The 15,514-nt window shown below is 45.8% G+C and overlaps 1 protein-coding gene across 1 annotated transcript in view; it reads left to right on the top strand.

Moving 5' to 3' along the window:
* Window positions 1–1,296: 1,296 nt before the first annotated feature.
* Window positions 1,297–15,514, top strand: part of LOC307243536 (uncharacterized protein) — a gene marked incomplete at its 3' end in the record, with an annotated part of 28,734 nt that continues 14,516 nt past the window's right edge. The window contains 7 exon segments of the mRNA XM_080018364.1: window positions 1,297–1,528; window positions 5,819–7,622; window positions 7,855–8,028; window positions 9,097–9,270; window positions 9,900–10,073; window positions 10,290–10,336; window positions 10,564–11,087. Of these exon segments, the coding sequence (XP_079874490.1) occupies window positions 1,312–1,528; window positions 5,819–7,622; window positions 7,855–8,028; window positions 9,097–9,270; window positions 9,900–10,073; window positions 10,290–10,336; window positions 10,564–11,087 (3,114 nt within the window). The 5' untranslated portion in view covers window positions 1,297–1,311.

Genomic DNA, 15,514 nt, shown 5'->3' with positions numbered 1-15,514 from the left:
TAAAATAGTTGATCAAATACAACAGTTAAACATCCTCAAATCCTAACGTCCAGATGGTGGTTATTGTTTATCTGGTAGATTCCATCAGGAGAGAGCAGACTGTCCTGAACCCAGCTGTGTCTCCATGAAGAGCGACTGGTCGATGAATATACCATTGGTGTTTAAAGATGGCCGCCCCTCCAGGCAGAAGAGGTAGGACTTTCAAACAGATGATGGAAACAGAGGAGATGGTTGTTATCATTCTCTACTGAGCAGAGGGAACAAGTCAGGAGGAAATGAATTGGTCAGAACCAGCGTTAAAGCACAATGTCAGTGATAGGGAGGGCTTTTGTTGTTTAAATGATTGTGTATATCCATTTAGTGAAGTAGAAATATATAAATTACTGCTTCAACTTTAAAAGAACGTGTAGTGCACTGAATTCAAGCTTCCTGTGATATTGGATATTGATATCAACTGCTGCAACCATGTCAACCTGCCCTGATGCATTGTGGGACGTTGTTTTAAAATGACTAATCCCGTCTGTTGCCTGTTTATAATGAATTGTATTTTTAGTTGTATTAATGTTTTATACTTATTAAGGCATATTTCCATTTGTTCAAATGTTGAATTCTGTCTATATATATTTGTGTGGTAGGATCCAAATGTGTCAAATAAAAAGGTGTGGCTGGGGCTGCACGAGGGACCCCTCTAAACTTGAACTTGTCCGTCAGTTTTGAAGAACACGACTGGTGAATACCACCTTGTTTTCATTGATGGGAGTGTTGATTGTGAACCACAGTGAAATGGAGAGGAAAAGAAAGGTGAAAACAGCCAAGGATAGCACCGAATCAAAGGAGGTGGAGTGTGAATATGTATTTGGGAACAGGACTCGTGTGGTGGGTCGCTCTGTGAGTCAAAGTCCCGGATCGTTTTTCAGTCCCATCAGAACCTTCAACCTCTGTCACATTCAAGAGTGTCACCTCTAACTGTGTGTGTGTGTGTGTGTTGTGTGTGTGTGTGTGTGTGTGTGTGTGTGTGTGTGTGTGTGTGTGTGTGTGTGTGTGTGTGTGTGTGTGTGTGTGTGTGTGTGTGTTCTCCACAGAGACCAGCAGAGGTCAGAGGTCACCAGTGGTCAGTCTGGACAGCAGCATCAAACAGACCTGGACTCCTTATTCCTGGTGTGTAAATGTCCAACAAGCTCCAAATGACATGAAGCAGCATGTGTTGTGGTGCTGATGGTCTCCATGCTTCCTCTTCACACCAGTGGGATGTGAATCCAGGACAGTAAAGTTCTCACTGATGTTCTTCTGTTTCAGCTGCTGGAGGACAACATGGTCACCTTTGTGAAGGAGGAGCTGAAGAGGCTCCGGAGGGTTCTGAGTCCAGATGACCCACAATGCTCAGAGAGGCAGAGGGAGGAAGAGGATGATGAGGTGGACGGTGAGGAAGAGGAGCAGAGGAGGAGCGCCAGAGAGGGAGTTGTGAACATCACACTGCACTTCCTGAGGAGGATGAAGCAGGAGGATGTGGCTGACTCTCTGCAGAGCAGTAAGAGACTGTGATTCACACATTTAAAGGAACATTCCACTCTGATCTCTGCTTTATTAGTACAACTGTTTCTGAGAAGAAAATGAGAGCAATACCAGTTCTCTACATGTAGAGTTCAGAGATATATCCAGGAGACAGTCGCTAGGAGACAGTCACTAGGAGACAGTCGCAAGGAGACAGTCGCTCGGACACAGTCGCTACGAGACAATCCCAAGGAGACAGTCGCTAGGAGACGGTCTCTAGGAGACAGTCGCTAGGAGAGAGTCGAGGAGTAAGGATTCACACATTTAAGGGAACATTCCACTCGGGTTCTCTGCTTTATTAGTACAACTGTTTCTGAGAAGAAAATGAGAGCTCTACCAGTTCTCTACATGTAGAGTTCAGAGATATTTCAAGGAGACAGTCGCTAGGAGACAGTCGCTAGGATACAGTCGCTAAGAGACAGTCGGAGATTTATAGTAGTTCTAGTACCTTTTTAATGGTAGATTAAAGCTCTAGTCGAGCTCTAGTGCTGAGGTTGCTGTGTAGTGTATCACTGCTCGTATTGTAATATTGCAACTTGGACTACTGGATTGACTCTGTACATTTCACTGCTATTTGCTGATCTGCCAACAAGCTTGTGTTCCAGACACACCCCCTATTCAGGTAAGTCCTCTCTTATGTGGGCGTGCTCTTAGCCAGGTGCAACCCTAATCACACAAGCAGCTGTATTCTATCACCTATTTATGGTCCTGCCCTTGAAGCGTTAGCTTCAAGCATTGGCCCATTTGTAGTCGCTCTCGTGTGAAGACGCACGTCTACCTCTGCACGTCAACCGAAGCAAGGACACCGAACAAGGCAAACCTGCCTTCTTTCTCTCACTCCATACAAAATGTGCTACTACCGCATCCCTACAACTTCAAGGTCACCCAGAAAGCGTCGTTATACCATACGCCGATGCAATCCGGGTAACCTCAGGTCCCTGCAGCAAACATCTTCTGCAAAGACCTCCTTCTCTGTTGGCTTGTGGAATTGTCGATCTGCAGTTAACAAGGCAGACTTCATTTCTGGTCATGCCAACCAACTCTCCTTAGAGCTCCTTGCTCTCACTGAGACATGGATTAAACCGGAAGATAGCGCAACCCCGGCTGCACTCTCCACTAACTACTCATTCTCCCACACATCCAGACCATCTGGCCGTGGTGGTGGGACTGGCCTGCTAATTTCCAACACATGGAAATTTAATCCACTGCTGCCTTTAAACAACTTTGCCTCCTTTGAATATCACGCCGTCTTGGTGACTGCTCCGGTGAAAGCCTATGTGGTCGTCATCTACCGTCCACCAGGACAACTAGGTGACTTCCTACATGAGCTTGACACCCTGCTGTCATCAATCCCTGAGCACGAGTGTCCCATGCTCGTCCTCGGAGACATGAACATCCACTTGGACAGTGCGAGCTCGGCTGACTTCCTGTCTTTGGTTCGCTCGTTCGACCTAAGACAGATCCCGACTCCACCGACTCACAAGGCTGGCAAAGAGCTTGATCTCATTCTTGCTCGGAGCTGTACCACCGACAACCTATGGGTCACTCCTCTTCATCTCTCTGACCACTTCTTCATCCACTTCAATGTCCAGCTACCAAAACAACCCCCCACCTCCCCACCCATGGTTACTATCCGCAGCAATCTCCGCAACTTGTCTCCCACCCACTTCTCCTCTGTGCTCTCCTCTTCTCTTCCACCCCACGGCACTTTCTCCTCTCTGCAGGTTAATGATGCCACTGACTCCCTCTGCTCCACCTTGAGCTCATGTCTGGATAGCCTGTGTCCACTATCCACCAGACCTGCTCGTTCAACCCAGTCGCACCCTTGGCTGACTGACACCCTCCGGACAACGCGCACCGACCTCAGAGCAGCCGAGAGGAAATGGCACAAATCCAAAACAACTGAGGATCTTGCTAGCTACCAGACACTGCTGTCCTCCTTCTCCTCCAGCATCACTGCTGCCAAGAAGGCCTTCTTCAACGATAGGATCAACGGTGCCACAGACACACGTAAGTTATTCGCCACCTTCAAGTCTCTGCTTTACCCTCCACCACCTCCCCCAGCTACTAACCTCACTGCCGACTGCCTTGCCTCCTTTTTTACTAACAAAGTGGCAGCCATCAGCAGCCAATTCACTAAACAACTTACTCACAACCTGTCTTCTCCAGCCCTAGGCTCATCGTTCCCTGGTTTCACCCCCCTCGCTGAAAGTGAGGTATCTAAACTACTAACATGTAGCCGTCCCACTACCTGTCCGCTAGATCCGATCCCATCCAACCTCCTTCAAGCCATATCACCGACTATCACCCCGGCAATCACACATGTGATTAATTCTTCCCTAACTTCCGGCACTTTCCCTTCCGCTTTCAAAGCGGCTCGGGTCGCACCACTGCTCAAAAAACCCTCACTCGATCCCAATCAAGTAGGAAACTATCGGCCGGTCTCTCTCCTCCCATTCCTTTCCAAAACCTTAGAGAGGGCGGTCTCTAGACAGGTTACAGAGTACCTGTCAAGAAACAACCTTCTTGATACACTTCAATCTGGCTTCAAAAGTGGTCACTCCACTGAAACAGCCCTGTTGTCTGTGACAGAGGCCTTAAAAACTGCTAGAGCTGCTGCCAAATCCTCGGTCCTCATTCTGCTAGACTTATCAGCTGCTTTTGACACTGTCAATCATTGCATACTCCTGTCCATACTCTCAAGCATGGGCATAACGGGCAGTGCACTTTCCTGGTTCGAATCTTACCTTACTGGGCGCTCGTTCAGTGTGACATGGCGAGGCCAGCTGTCTGTGCCTCACAACCTCACCACAGGGGTGCCCCAAGGCTCGGTGCTAGGACCCCTCCTCTTTGCCATATACACCACCTCACTGGGCCCGATCATCCGCTCACATGGCTTTTCATATCACTGCTATGCGGATGATACTCAACTCTATCTGTCCTTCCCGCCAGACGACCCTACTATCTCGACGCGGATCTCGGATTGTCTCGCTGACATATCCACATGGATGAAGGATTATCATCTTCAACTAAATCTGGCGAAAACGGAACTGCTGGTCTTCCCGGCCAAACAAGGTATTTATCACAACATTGATATTAAAATGGACTCTCTATCTCTTGTTCCTACCAAGGCTGCAAGGAATCTTGGTGTCATTATTGATGACCAACTGACATTCTCGGACCATGTTGCCGCAGTCTCCCGGTCCTGCCGCTTCGCACTACTCAACATCCGAAAAGTCAGGCCGTACCTGACCCAATATGCCACTCAACTGCTGGTACAAACCTTGGTGATGTCCCGTCTCGACTACTGCAATGCCCTCTTAACAGGCTTGCCGGCCTGTGCGGTGAAGCCACTTCAGATGATACAGAATGCGGCGGCGCGACTGGTGTTCAACCAGCCAAAGAGGGCACATGTCACTCCGCTGCTCATCGAGCTCCACTGGTTACCTGTAGCCGCCCGCATCAAGTTCAAGTCTCTTATGCTGGCCTACAGAGTGATTGTTGGGAATGCTCCCGCCTACTTAAATGCTCTTGTAAGAGCACATGTTGCCCCCCGGATGCTGCGCTCGTCAAATGAGCGTCGCCTGGCTCTGCCGGCCATACAGCCACGGCAATCCAGGCTATTCTCATTTGTAGTTCCACGTTGGTGGAACGAGCTGCCAAAAATGACCAGAGCGGGGACCTCCCTCTCTGTCTTTAAGAAGCACCTGAAGACCCAGCTCTTCAGTGAGTACCTCCTGTCCTAATCTACAATTACTTTGCACCACCTTGCAGTATTTATTGTTACACCAATGTTGTTGTAACACTAATCTCTGTCGCAATGTAGCTGAATGTTATTCTCCCTTGTAAGTCGCTTTGGATAAAAGCGTCTGCCAAATGACTAAATGTAAATGTAAATGTAAATGTAGATTTACGGTACTACTAGAACCTTTTTAATGGGAGATTTATCATAGTACTAGTACCTTTGGGAGATTTCTCCACCTCCATATCAGAGTAGAATGGTCTGCTACTAATAAGCCAGTAAAGCTACATGTTGGTTATCATGGTGGAACATGTTAATATCAGTAAAGCTGCAGATTTATGACCAACTGCACAGTTAACCTCCACATCACACACATACAGTCAGTTAGTCTGCTTGTTCCAACTGTGATGAGCTAAATAGACAACATGGGTTTGTGAGTTTTATACATTTAGCAGGAAATATTGACATAATTCTCATTGACAATAACATCTACTCATTGATGTTCTCTGTTGCTTCTTCTTTCAGTAAATCTTGTTCCTGTCTGCCGATGTAAACTGAAGTCTCATCTGAAGGAGAAGTTCCAGTGTTTGTACGAGGGAATCGCTAAAGCAGGACAACCAACACTTCTGAACCAGATCTACACAGAGCTCTACATCACAGAGGGAGGGGGTGAGGAGGTCAACCAGGAACATGAGGTCAGACTGATTGAAGCAGCTTCCAGGAAAACAGTGACAGAAGAAACAGTAATCAAATGTCAAGACATCTTTAAACCCTTACCTCGACAAGATCAACCAATCAGAACACTGATGACAACGGGCGTGGCTGGCATTGGTAAAACAGTGTTAACACACAAGTTCACTCTGGACTGGGCTGAAGACAAAGCCAACCAAGACATACACTTCACATTTCTATTCACCTTCAGAGAGCTGAACTTGCTGAAAGGGAAGCAGTTCAGTTTGGTGGAACTTGTTCATCACTTCTTTATTGAAACCAAAGAATCAGGAATCTGCAGCTTCGACAAGTTCCAAGTTGTGTTCATCTTGGACGGTCTGGATGAGTGTCGACTTCCTCTGGACTTCCAGAACAATGAGATGTGGACTGATGTCACAGCGTCCACCTCAGTGGACGTTCTGCTGACAAACCTCATCAAGGGCAACCTGCTTCCCTCTGCTCGCCTCTGGATAACCACACGACCTGCAGCAGCCAATCAGATCCCTCCTGAGTGTGTGGACATGGTGACAGAGGTGAGAGGCTTCAGTGACCCACAGAAGGAGGAATACTTCAGGAAGAGATTCAGAGAAGAGAAGCAGGCTGACACCATCATCTCCCACATCAAGGCATCACGCAGCCTCCACATCATGTGTCACATCCCAGTCTTCTGTTGGATCACTGCTACGGTTCTGGATCACATCCTGACAACAGCCCAGAGAGGAGCGATGCCCAAGACCCTGACTGAGATGTACATCCACTTCCTGCTGGTTCAGTCCATACAGGGGAATGTCAAGTATCATGGAGGATCTGGGACAGATCCACACTGGAATACAGAGAGCAAGAAGATCATTCTGTCCCTGGGAAAACTGGCCTTTGAGCAGCTGGAGAAAGGAAACATGATCTTCTATGAAGCAGACCTGGCAGAGTGTGGCATTGATGTCAGAGCAGCCTCAGTGTACTCAGGAGTCTTCACCCAGATCTTTAAAGAGGAGTGTGGGCTTTACCAGGACAAGGTGTTCTGCTTTGTCCATCTGAGCATCCAGGAGTTTCTGGCTGCTGTTCATGTCTTTCTGACATTCACCAGCACCGGTGTCAATCTGCTGTCAAAACCACAACCAACATCAAAGTTATCTAAGGGAAAGAACAAGAAACCTGACTTATACTCCCTCTACCAGAGTGCTGTGGACAAGGCCTTGCAGAGTGTCAATGGACACCTGGACTTGTTCCTTCGCTTCCTATTGGGCCTTTCCCTGGAGACCAATCAGCTGCTCCTAACAGGCCTGCTGGAACAGACAGGAGGTACCTCAGTGACCAATCAGAAAACAGTGCTTTACATCAAGGAGAAGTTCAGTGAGAATCTCTCTCCAGAAAGAAGCATCAACCTGTTCCACTGTCTGAATGAGCTGAATGACTGTTCTCTAGTGGAGGAGATCCAACATCACCTGAGATCAGGAAGTCTCTCCACAGTGAACCTCTCCCCTGCTCAGTGGTCAGCTCTGGTCTTCATCTTACTGTCATCAGAAGAGGAGCTGGAAGTGTTTGACCTGAAGAAATACTCTGCCTCAGAGGAGGCTCTTCTGAGGCTGCTGCCCATGGTCAAAGCCTCCAAAACATCTCTGTAGGTGCACAGATAACATACATATATGAAGTGCACACTGTTTGACAACCGATGAGATATTAGAAGTTAATATGTGTGTAAATCTAATATAAAAAAAAGTATTCATCTTTGTGTGTGTGTGTGTGTGTGTGTGTGTGTGTGTGTGTGTGCGTGCGCGCGCGCGCGCGCGCGCGCGCGCGTGCGTGCGTGCGTGCGTGTCTGTGTGCGTGTGTGTGTGTGTGTGTGTGTGCAGCTTGAGAGGCTGTAATCTGTCAGAGAGAAGCTGTGAAGCTCTGGCCTCAGTTCTCAGCTCCAACTCCTCTCGTCTGAGAGAGCTGGACCTGAGCACCAATGATCTGCAGGATTCAGGAGTGAAGCTGCTCTCTGCTGGACTGGGGAGTCCACACTGTGCACTGGACACTCTCAGGTCAGTGTTACTCAACCTTGACCTAAATATTTAAGTCATATTGAGATTTGTATACATGTTTACTGTAAAGCACTATGTCAATATACACTATTAAATAGAGGTAATATAACTTAATTTACACAATGCATCTAATACATATACATCATTATTCTTAATCATAACATTAATGAATATAATAATCATATCAGGGTAATGATAATTTGTCAAAACAATTTATTTATTCCATATCTCTTAGATAGCTCGTACAGTTGAACCACAGCCTTTTTCCAAACAATGTAATTGAACAACGTTCCAAAAAGTCACAGCTTCCATCACAGTTACAGTCTCACAGACCTTTACATCCTCACATTCAAAGGACAGTTAGATGACGACCCCCCCAACCCAAAATTACGGACCAGGAAAAAAATCCCAGAATCCCAGACAGAAACATAAAGGAACCTTGAGAAGGGACTTGAGAGAGGGATCCTCCTTCCAGGATGGCTAGGAGAGCAATCGGTGCAGAGTGAGGAAGATAGACATGGAATGAAGACCAGCAAAACAGACAATGTCAAAACTACCAATTATCCAGGAGAATATAATGGAAGAGACGTGAAATTGGAATAAAACAAAGGTGTCGTGGTTATTTTAAATGGTGACTTTCCCATGAAATGTTATTATTATAACCACTGTGGGACCTAATGGGGTATTTGTCTTCATCCACCATGTTCATTGTAACACAAAAACAACTCCAAGAAACTTAATGTCCAGAGTAATTAAAAAATAAAGGTATTCAATGGTCAAAGGCAATACATCAATTGGCTCCTACAAAAGGACTCAACATAATGTGAAGCTGCTTTATCCAGGTGTTCTGAAGCCAAATCATAGATCCATGAGTCCATTCTCATAATCATGTCTTTGTAGATGTATTATTATTATTATTAATTCTGTTAAATTGTATTTAATGTACAATCTACCTTATGTGACCTGGATGAAAACACATTCTCTTAAGATATAAGTCCCTAAGTGTGTGTGTGTGTGTGTGTGTGTGTGTGCGTGCGTGCGTGCGTGTGTGTGTGTGTGTGTGTGCAGGCTGAGAGGCTGTAATCTGTCTGAGAGAAGCTGTGAAGCTCTGGCCTCACTTCTCAGCTCCAACTCCTCTCGTCTGAGAGAGCTGGACCTGAGCACCAATGATCTGCAGGATTCAGGAGTGAAGCTGCTCTCTGCTGGACTGGGGAGTCCACACTGTGCACTGGACACTCTCAGGTCAGTGTTACTCAACCTCTGCAACCAACTGTATCATGAATGGACATCAAATAATGATGCATTTACATGAAAGTCCTTCTGACAAAGTGTTTTAGAACATGGAACATATATGTGTCTGCATGATCTTACATTTTTAAATCACCCATACAACTACTTGACTGATATTATTACACGGCTCTATAGAATAATGACTGATTGGTCAATCAGTGGTCAGTTATTTCTGAATGACGTCTGTCTGTTAATAATGACGTTGTAAGGGGGAACAACTCATCCCTCCATGTCTCCACATGGGGATGGTAGCTCAGGAGGTAGAGCTGGTCGTCTAGTAATCCAAAGGTCGCTGGTTCGATCCCAGGCTCCTCCTGCTAGCACGCTGTAGTGTCCTTGAGCAAGACACTTAACCCCTAATTGCTCCTGATGGCTGTGTCCGTCGGTGTTTGAATAATTGTAAGTCGCTTTGGATAAAAGCGTCTGCTAAATGTAAATGTTCACATCCTGCTACCACGGAGCTGGCATACTACTTCTAAAATAATTTCAAATAAATATTCCATCTCATTGTATTATGTGTCTGTTGCTGTAGTAACCGTTTTCCTGATGTTGACACCTTGTGCTTCATGTTGTGTTTGCAGCTTGTCAGGCTGTCTGCTCACACAGGAGGGCGTGGCTTCTCTGGCCTCAGCTCTGAGCTCCAACCCGTCCCATCTGAGAGAGCTGGACCTGAGCTACAACCACCCAGGAGAGGCAGGAGTGAGGCTGCTCTCTGCTGGCCTGGAGGACCCACGCTGGAGACTGGACACTCTCAGGTATGTAGAGACCAGCTGACACTCCCTGACAAGCTCTTCTACAAGGAGGACGCTCTACAACCATGTGGTCAATCATACTGGGATGCTGGGGAACGTGCTTTGTTGTTAGACAGCACATATGACTGATGTATGATGGGAAAAGATGGATACGGGAGCTTCTTAATGTCCATGTTTCCCTGATCTAAGAGAACGTTCTGCTCTGACTGTTCTTCCCAGGGTGGAGCACGGTGGAGCGTGGAGGCTAAAACCAGGGCTGAGGAAGTGTAAGTGTCTGTTTAGTTTGATTCATTACTATTTATCAACTATTTAGATGGAAAGTCCCTCCACACAGCAGTACTGGACGTCCATCCATTCAGATCCTACTGAGAATGAAGATGATGGTGGACATCATGTGTCTTCATCACGCTGCTGATAAATGGACAATCTTGAACTTGAACTTGAACTTGTTAGATTATAAACTGTTGCTGTATTGTGTATTGTTCTCCACCAGATGGTGTTAAACTCACACTGGACCCAAACACAGCACACAGACAACTCTATCTGTCTGACAACAACAGGAAGGTGAAGGATGAAGAGGAGCAGCCACGCCCTGATCACACAGAGAGATTTGACATCTGGAAACAGGTGTTGTGTAGAGAAGGTCTGACTGGACGCTGCTACTGGGAGGTAGAGAGGGAAGGAAGGGTTGAAATAGGAATGACATACAGAGGAATCAGAAGCAGTGATGACTGCTGTCTGGGATTGAATGACAAGTCCTGGATTCTGTCTTGTTCTAATGATCATTGCTCTGCCTGGTACAATAACAGTGGAACAGACATAAATCTCCCTCTGTCCTCTGCTCGTCACAGAGTAGGAGTGTATCTGGACTGGTCTGCTGGCACTCTGTCCTTCTACTCAGTTTCCTCTGACACACTGAGACACCTCTACACCTTCTACACCACATTCATTAATCCACTCCACGCTGGATTCAGTTTGTTCTCTGGTTCCTCCGTGTCTCTGTGTCAGATGGAGGAGGTGTAGTATCCTCTCTCTAAAAGCTGAACTGAATATTCAATGTTTTTATCACGTAGTTCATAAACACTGTATGTATTTGCCTTTCCATGCTGTGGTATATTTGTGTATATGACATCTTGTTATAGTAATTTTCCCTACATCTGTATAAAACTTTACTGTCAAAATAAGTTTTGGAGTCATGTTGATGTTTGTCAACCTGCTGCTGTCCAGTCTTCTGCATGTTACCGTTATTTCATAACTCTCTAGAGAACGGCACAGCTCTGCTTCTTGCTGTTTGTACAACTTTGTTCCCGTCCAAACCAAAGACTGTAGAACAAAATGGACGTAGGGTCTGTGACATCAGCTGTTGTTTTGTCAGCAGATAATTTGAAGCATTTCTTCTTGCTTCTCATATTAGTATCAGTGGATCACAAGGCGTCTCTGTTGCTTACAATCAAATCATCATCAACCAGTTCACTGATGATACTACACTGTTTTGAAGAGACGCTGCTCAGATCCCCTTTGGGAAATATTATGGGATATTCAAGCTGCAGGTCTTTACTTCAACTCATCACTGTGATAATTAATGAATATTAAAGATTGCACCATTTTTAAAATGTGTAACATACCAGTAAAGAATGAAGTTACTTACTTGGGAATAATTCTAACAAAGATGAAATGAAGAGATGTCCTTTAACACATGCAGCCCTCTAGAGGTCAAAGCCAGAAATATTGATGACATGTTTTTCATGTTTTGATGGGAACATAAGACTCACTCTGTTCAAATATCTGTGATAATGAAAACCATTGAATGTGGAGGCTTGAATTTTCTTGATGTGACATCTTTAAAAACACCTTTTTAAAATAAATTGGATGAAACAGTTGATGAGGAATCCAAGTCATCTGTTGTGTTATTGACGGAGCAGTGTTCTGTGCACTATCATTCTGTATCAGGATCATCCTGTGCACTCACACACACAGTCTCAGTCGTCAGCGCTGCCTCCGTTCTCCCCTTCAGCAGCTCATAATGCACCTTAATTCCTCTGAACCTGCAACAGAGATGTCCTCCTGTCTGTCCAGGTGGCTCGCACACACACACCGCTCATCTACATGCAGTTATTCCCTTTGGCGCTGGATCGTGGGCTGTTAATGAGCTGCCAAAAAGTATGCACGTGTGTGTGTGTGTGTGTGTGTGTGTGTGTGTGTGTGTGTGTGTGTGTGTGTGTGTGTGTGTGTGTGTGTGTGTGTACTTGTGCGGCGCTCGTCTCAGGGCGATTAAGACGTTGATCCAGTATCCTGATAGGCAGATGTGGGGGGGGGAAGCTGCCACAAATATGAGGGCCTTTAGAGGCAACAACAACACTAATTGAAAAAGATACAATGAGTTTAAAAAGGAGTCGAGCGATGTCTGAAATTTTAGGTGAAAGGGCAGAATGATCAACACATGGGAGGAACACACCTTGATGTGAGCTGTTCTTCACCTTTATTTGACCTTATTTCTTTGTCTTGTCGACCTTTGTCTATTTCGCTTTTTATTGGGGCTCCAGCCTCTGCTGTTTTTGTTCATGAAAACCTGACGTCGCTCGTCTGTGGATGTCATGGATCCGACGCAGTCAACGGACAAGCTAAACAAAATGTGGATTGGGGGCGGCCCATACATGCCGTCGTCCAAGTTTGATCCAGATCGGTCCGTTAATGTGGAATAATTTAATAAAAAAACTGTATTTATTATCATCGCCACAACGCGTGTGTGTGCAAATGACGTCCCCAACAGGTCACATGATGGCATTGCATTGCTTGTGATGGCGTCGTTCACAGGTCGGGCTCTTCCTGTCGGCAAGCTAATATTTTGTGACTATTAAACTTTATTATGTTTGACAAAAAAATAAGAGTTTCCAGAAGACAACTGGATGAAAGAAAATAAATTCCCGAATTATAATTTCTGGTCGCAATAACCATAAACAATTACAGAATGCAAGCAAAATGTATTTATTGTGGATGTGTTTTCAAATATTTTCATTCTTTTATGTTTTGTTTGTAGGTGTAGTCCTGAAGTCAGTTAAAACACTTTTTTATTTCAAGGTTTATAAAATACATTATTATTGTAAAGGCAGTTTTCTGTTGATTTAGAAAGTGCCATAAAATAATTCTGTTTCCCAAATGGATCAATAATCATGATCAATAATCGTGATCACAGTATTGAGTAAAATAATCATGATTATCATTTCATCCTTAATCGTGCAGCCCTACTTCAGGATGAGAACCGTCGTTATTTGCGGCGTTGGAAACCCCACCCACAGCCGCAAACACCGCCCAACCATAGAACTACACTGCAGCCAGGCTGAACGATGAACTTCTCCAGTCACAAAACACTCCAAACATTCCAAAGTAAAACTGAAGGTTTTCTTGGACTTCTTTGGCTTTGAAAAGATCACAACCTGACCAGCCGACATCGTCACTCTGGTATTCAATGGCACCGATGAGGGAAATTCTATTTATTGTGTGAAACTCTGGACAAAGGTTTAGTCTCAAAGGCCTCGTGTTGGTCTACAGTATCGCAGCATTACTCCCAAAAGAGTGAATGATATTAACGTCTATGACCTGTGAAGCCACACTCCAGATAAAGGCCAGAAACCCCGATCTGAGCCTGGAATTCAAATGCCTCAACACAATTTTTAAGGCATTTCTTTCCCCTGCCTCCCGCCACACACACATACCGTCACCTCACATATATTGCTCTGAGCAGTTACAATAGGATCAGTGTTACTATTACAGTGATACAATTACTTTACACAGTAGTGTAATTTATTAATTTACACAGTCATAATTTTGCAGTTGCTCCCAAAAAACAACCTGTTTCAACTTTCCTCTTAGAGTACTCTTAGAGTACTGTTATATCCGTGATTGGGGAAATCCCATTTGGTCGTCACCTGGTCTGGTTGGGTATATCTGCTCTACTTCATGACAAACACATCACGTGATCCCACAGGACGGCTGCACACACGGCCCTGCCCCGGAGCTACGTACGTAAAGAATGAAAACATAAAGAGAGAGAGACTGGGGATCGGTGTCGTGGATAAAGCAGCTCCAGACGATGCCGCCTGGCGAGGCGTGCGGGCAAGGTTCCCAGGCCGAGCTCATTAAAGGGCAAACCTGGTGTTGAATGGCTTCTTCTGAAAGCTACGGTTGAAGACCATTCATTCATCCCGTTGAAGGAGACACACGTCGTCTCTTCAAACGCCAGCACAGCAACGCTGCGTCGCTAATGGACCGACAAATCACATGACGTCATTTGCGATTTAGTCCAAAGCGACGGCAAACCAAACATGTTCGTGGACGACAGCACGGTGCAGCTCAGCAGAGAACACCGGCAACAGCCACGGTACACGGCATTTGCCGTCAAAAAAGTCAAACTATTTTAACTTTTTGCCGTCCTCTGCGACCACATTACAGCCGGATGTCACGTAGGCGAGGAGCCGACTCTACTGCGCATGTCCGCTGCGGCTGCCTGCCGGTCTGGGGTTTTGCACTGCGGTGATGGAGCCGTTTTCTCTGGAATATGGCACTTAAGTGGTCAAAAGTGTCAAAAGGCAAAGCCGTGATGTCGACGGCTCTTCTTCAGGGCAGTATTGAGGGATCTCTGTATTAAAGCGGCTTTAATGTCACAGCCACAGCCAAACATTGTCTAGGAACAAGCAACACGAGTAGAGTTAGAGATTTCCTCTTTTTTCCGGTTGTTGAGTCGCGACTGGGATGAACGAGTCCTGAGTCCACGGAGCGGTGGAGGAGCGAGGCCTACGATGGTGGAGGAGTCTGGACCTTGAACGGCGGTTATGATGTCATGATGAGGCTGACGTCGCTCAGACAGCGAGACATGAATATGACGCCCAGGAAGCTGGTGAGGAAGACGAGGAAACCTGCCGCGTTTCCCTAGCCCACCTGTAGAGGGGGCGGGGGAGGGGGGAATAATGGAAAATAGCTCTCGTGTTGCAACATCAAAATTGCAAGGCTACGCTAATTAATCTCAATGCTCATCTCCAGCAGAACAACTTTCACGACTACTGGTCGTGATGAAAGCTTTGACCCTCTTTTGAGATTCGGTTCCCGACGAGTCACTCGGTAAAAAGAGTCGTTGCGTTCATCCGATTCTTTGTTTGTTTTTCGGTTCAGTCGGTGTGACGCACGGTGAGCGAGGGAGGACTTCCTGAACGATGGAGGAGTCGGTTCAGCTCTGAGTTGTGAATGGAACTCTCCCGAGAATACTTGAATTCTGTCAAGAATATTATAACGGTGGAATGCAAAGAGTGAATAAATAACAATCAAGATGAATTTTAACAAATGCAGAGACTTTTTTCTCCTTGTACTTAACTTCAGTTTAGTAAACATTTCCAGATTTTAAGTCTAAGATTCACTCTTTTCACTCCCAGTCATTTAAAGAATTTGTTCGC

This window comes from Zeus faber (genome assembly GCF_960531495.2).
Source record: "Zeus faber genome assembly, chromosome: 17".
Taxonomy (NCBI): domain Eukaryota; kingdom Metazoa; phylum Chordata; class Actinopteri; order Zeiformes; family Zeidae; genus Zeus; species Zeus faber.
The sequence above is the reverse complement of the archived record's forward strand: the minus strand, read 5'-3'. Positions and strand labels throughout refer to the sequence as shown.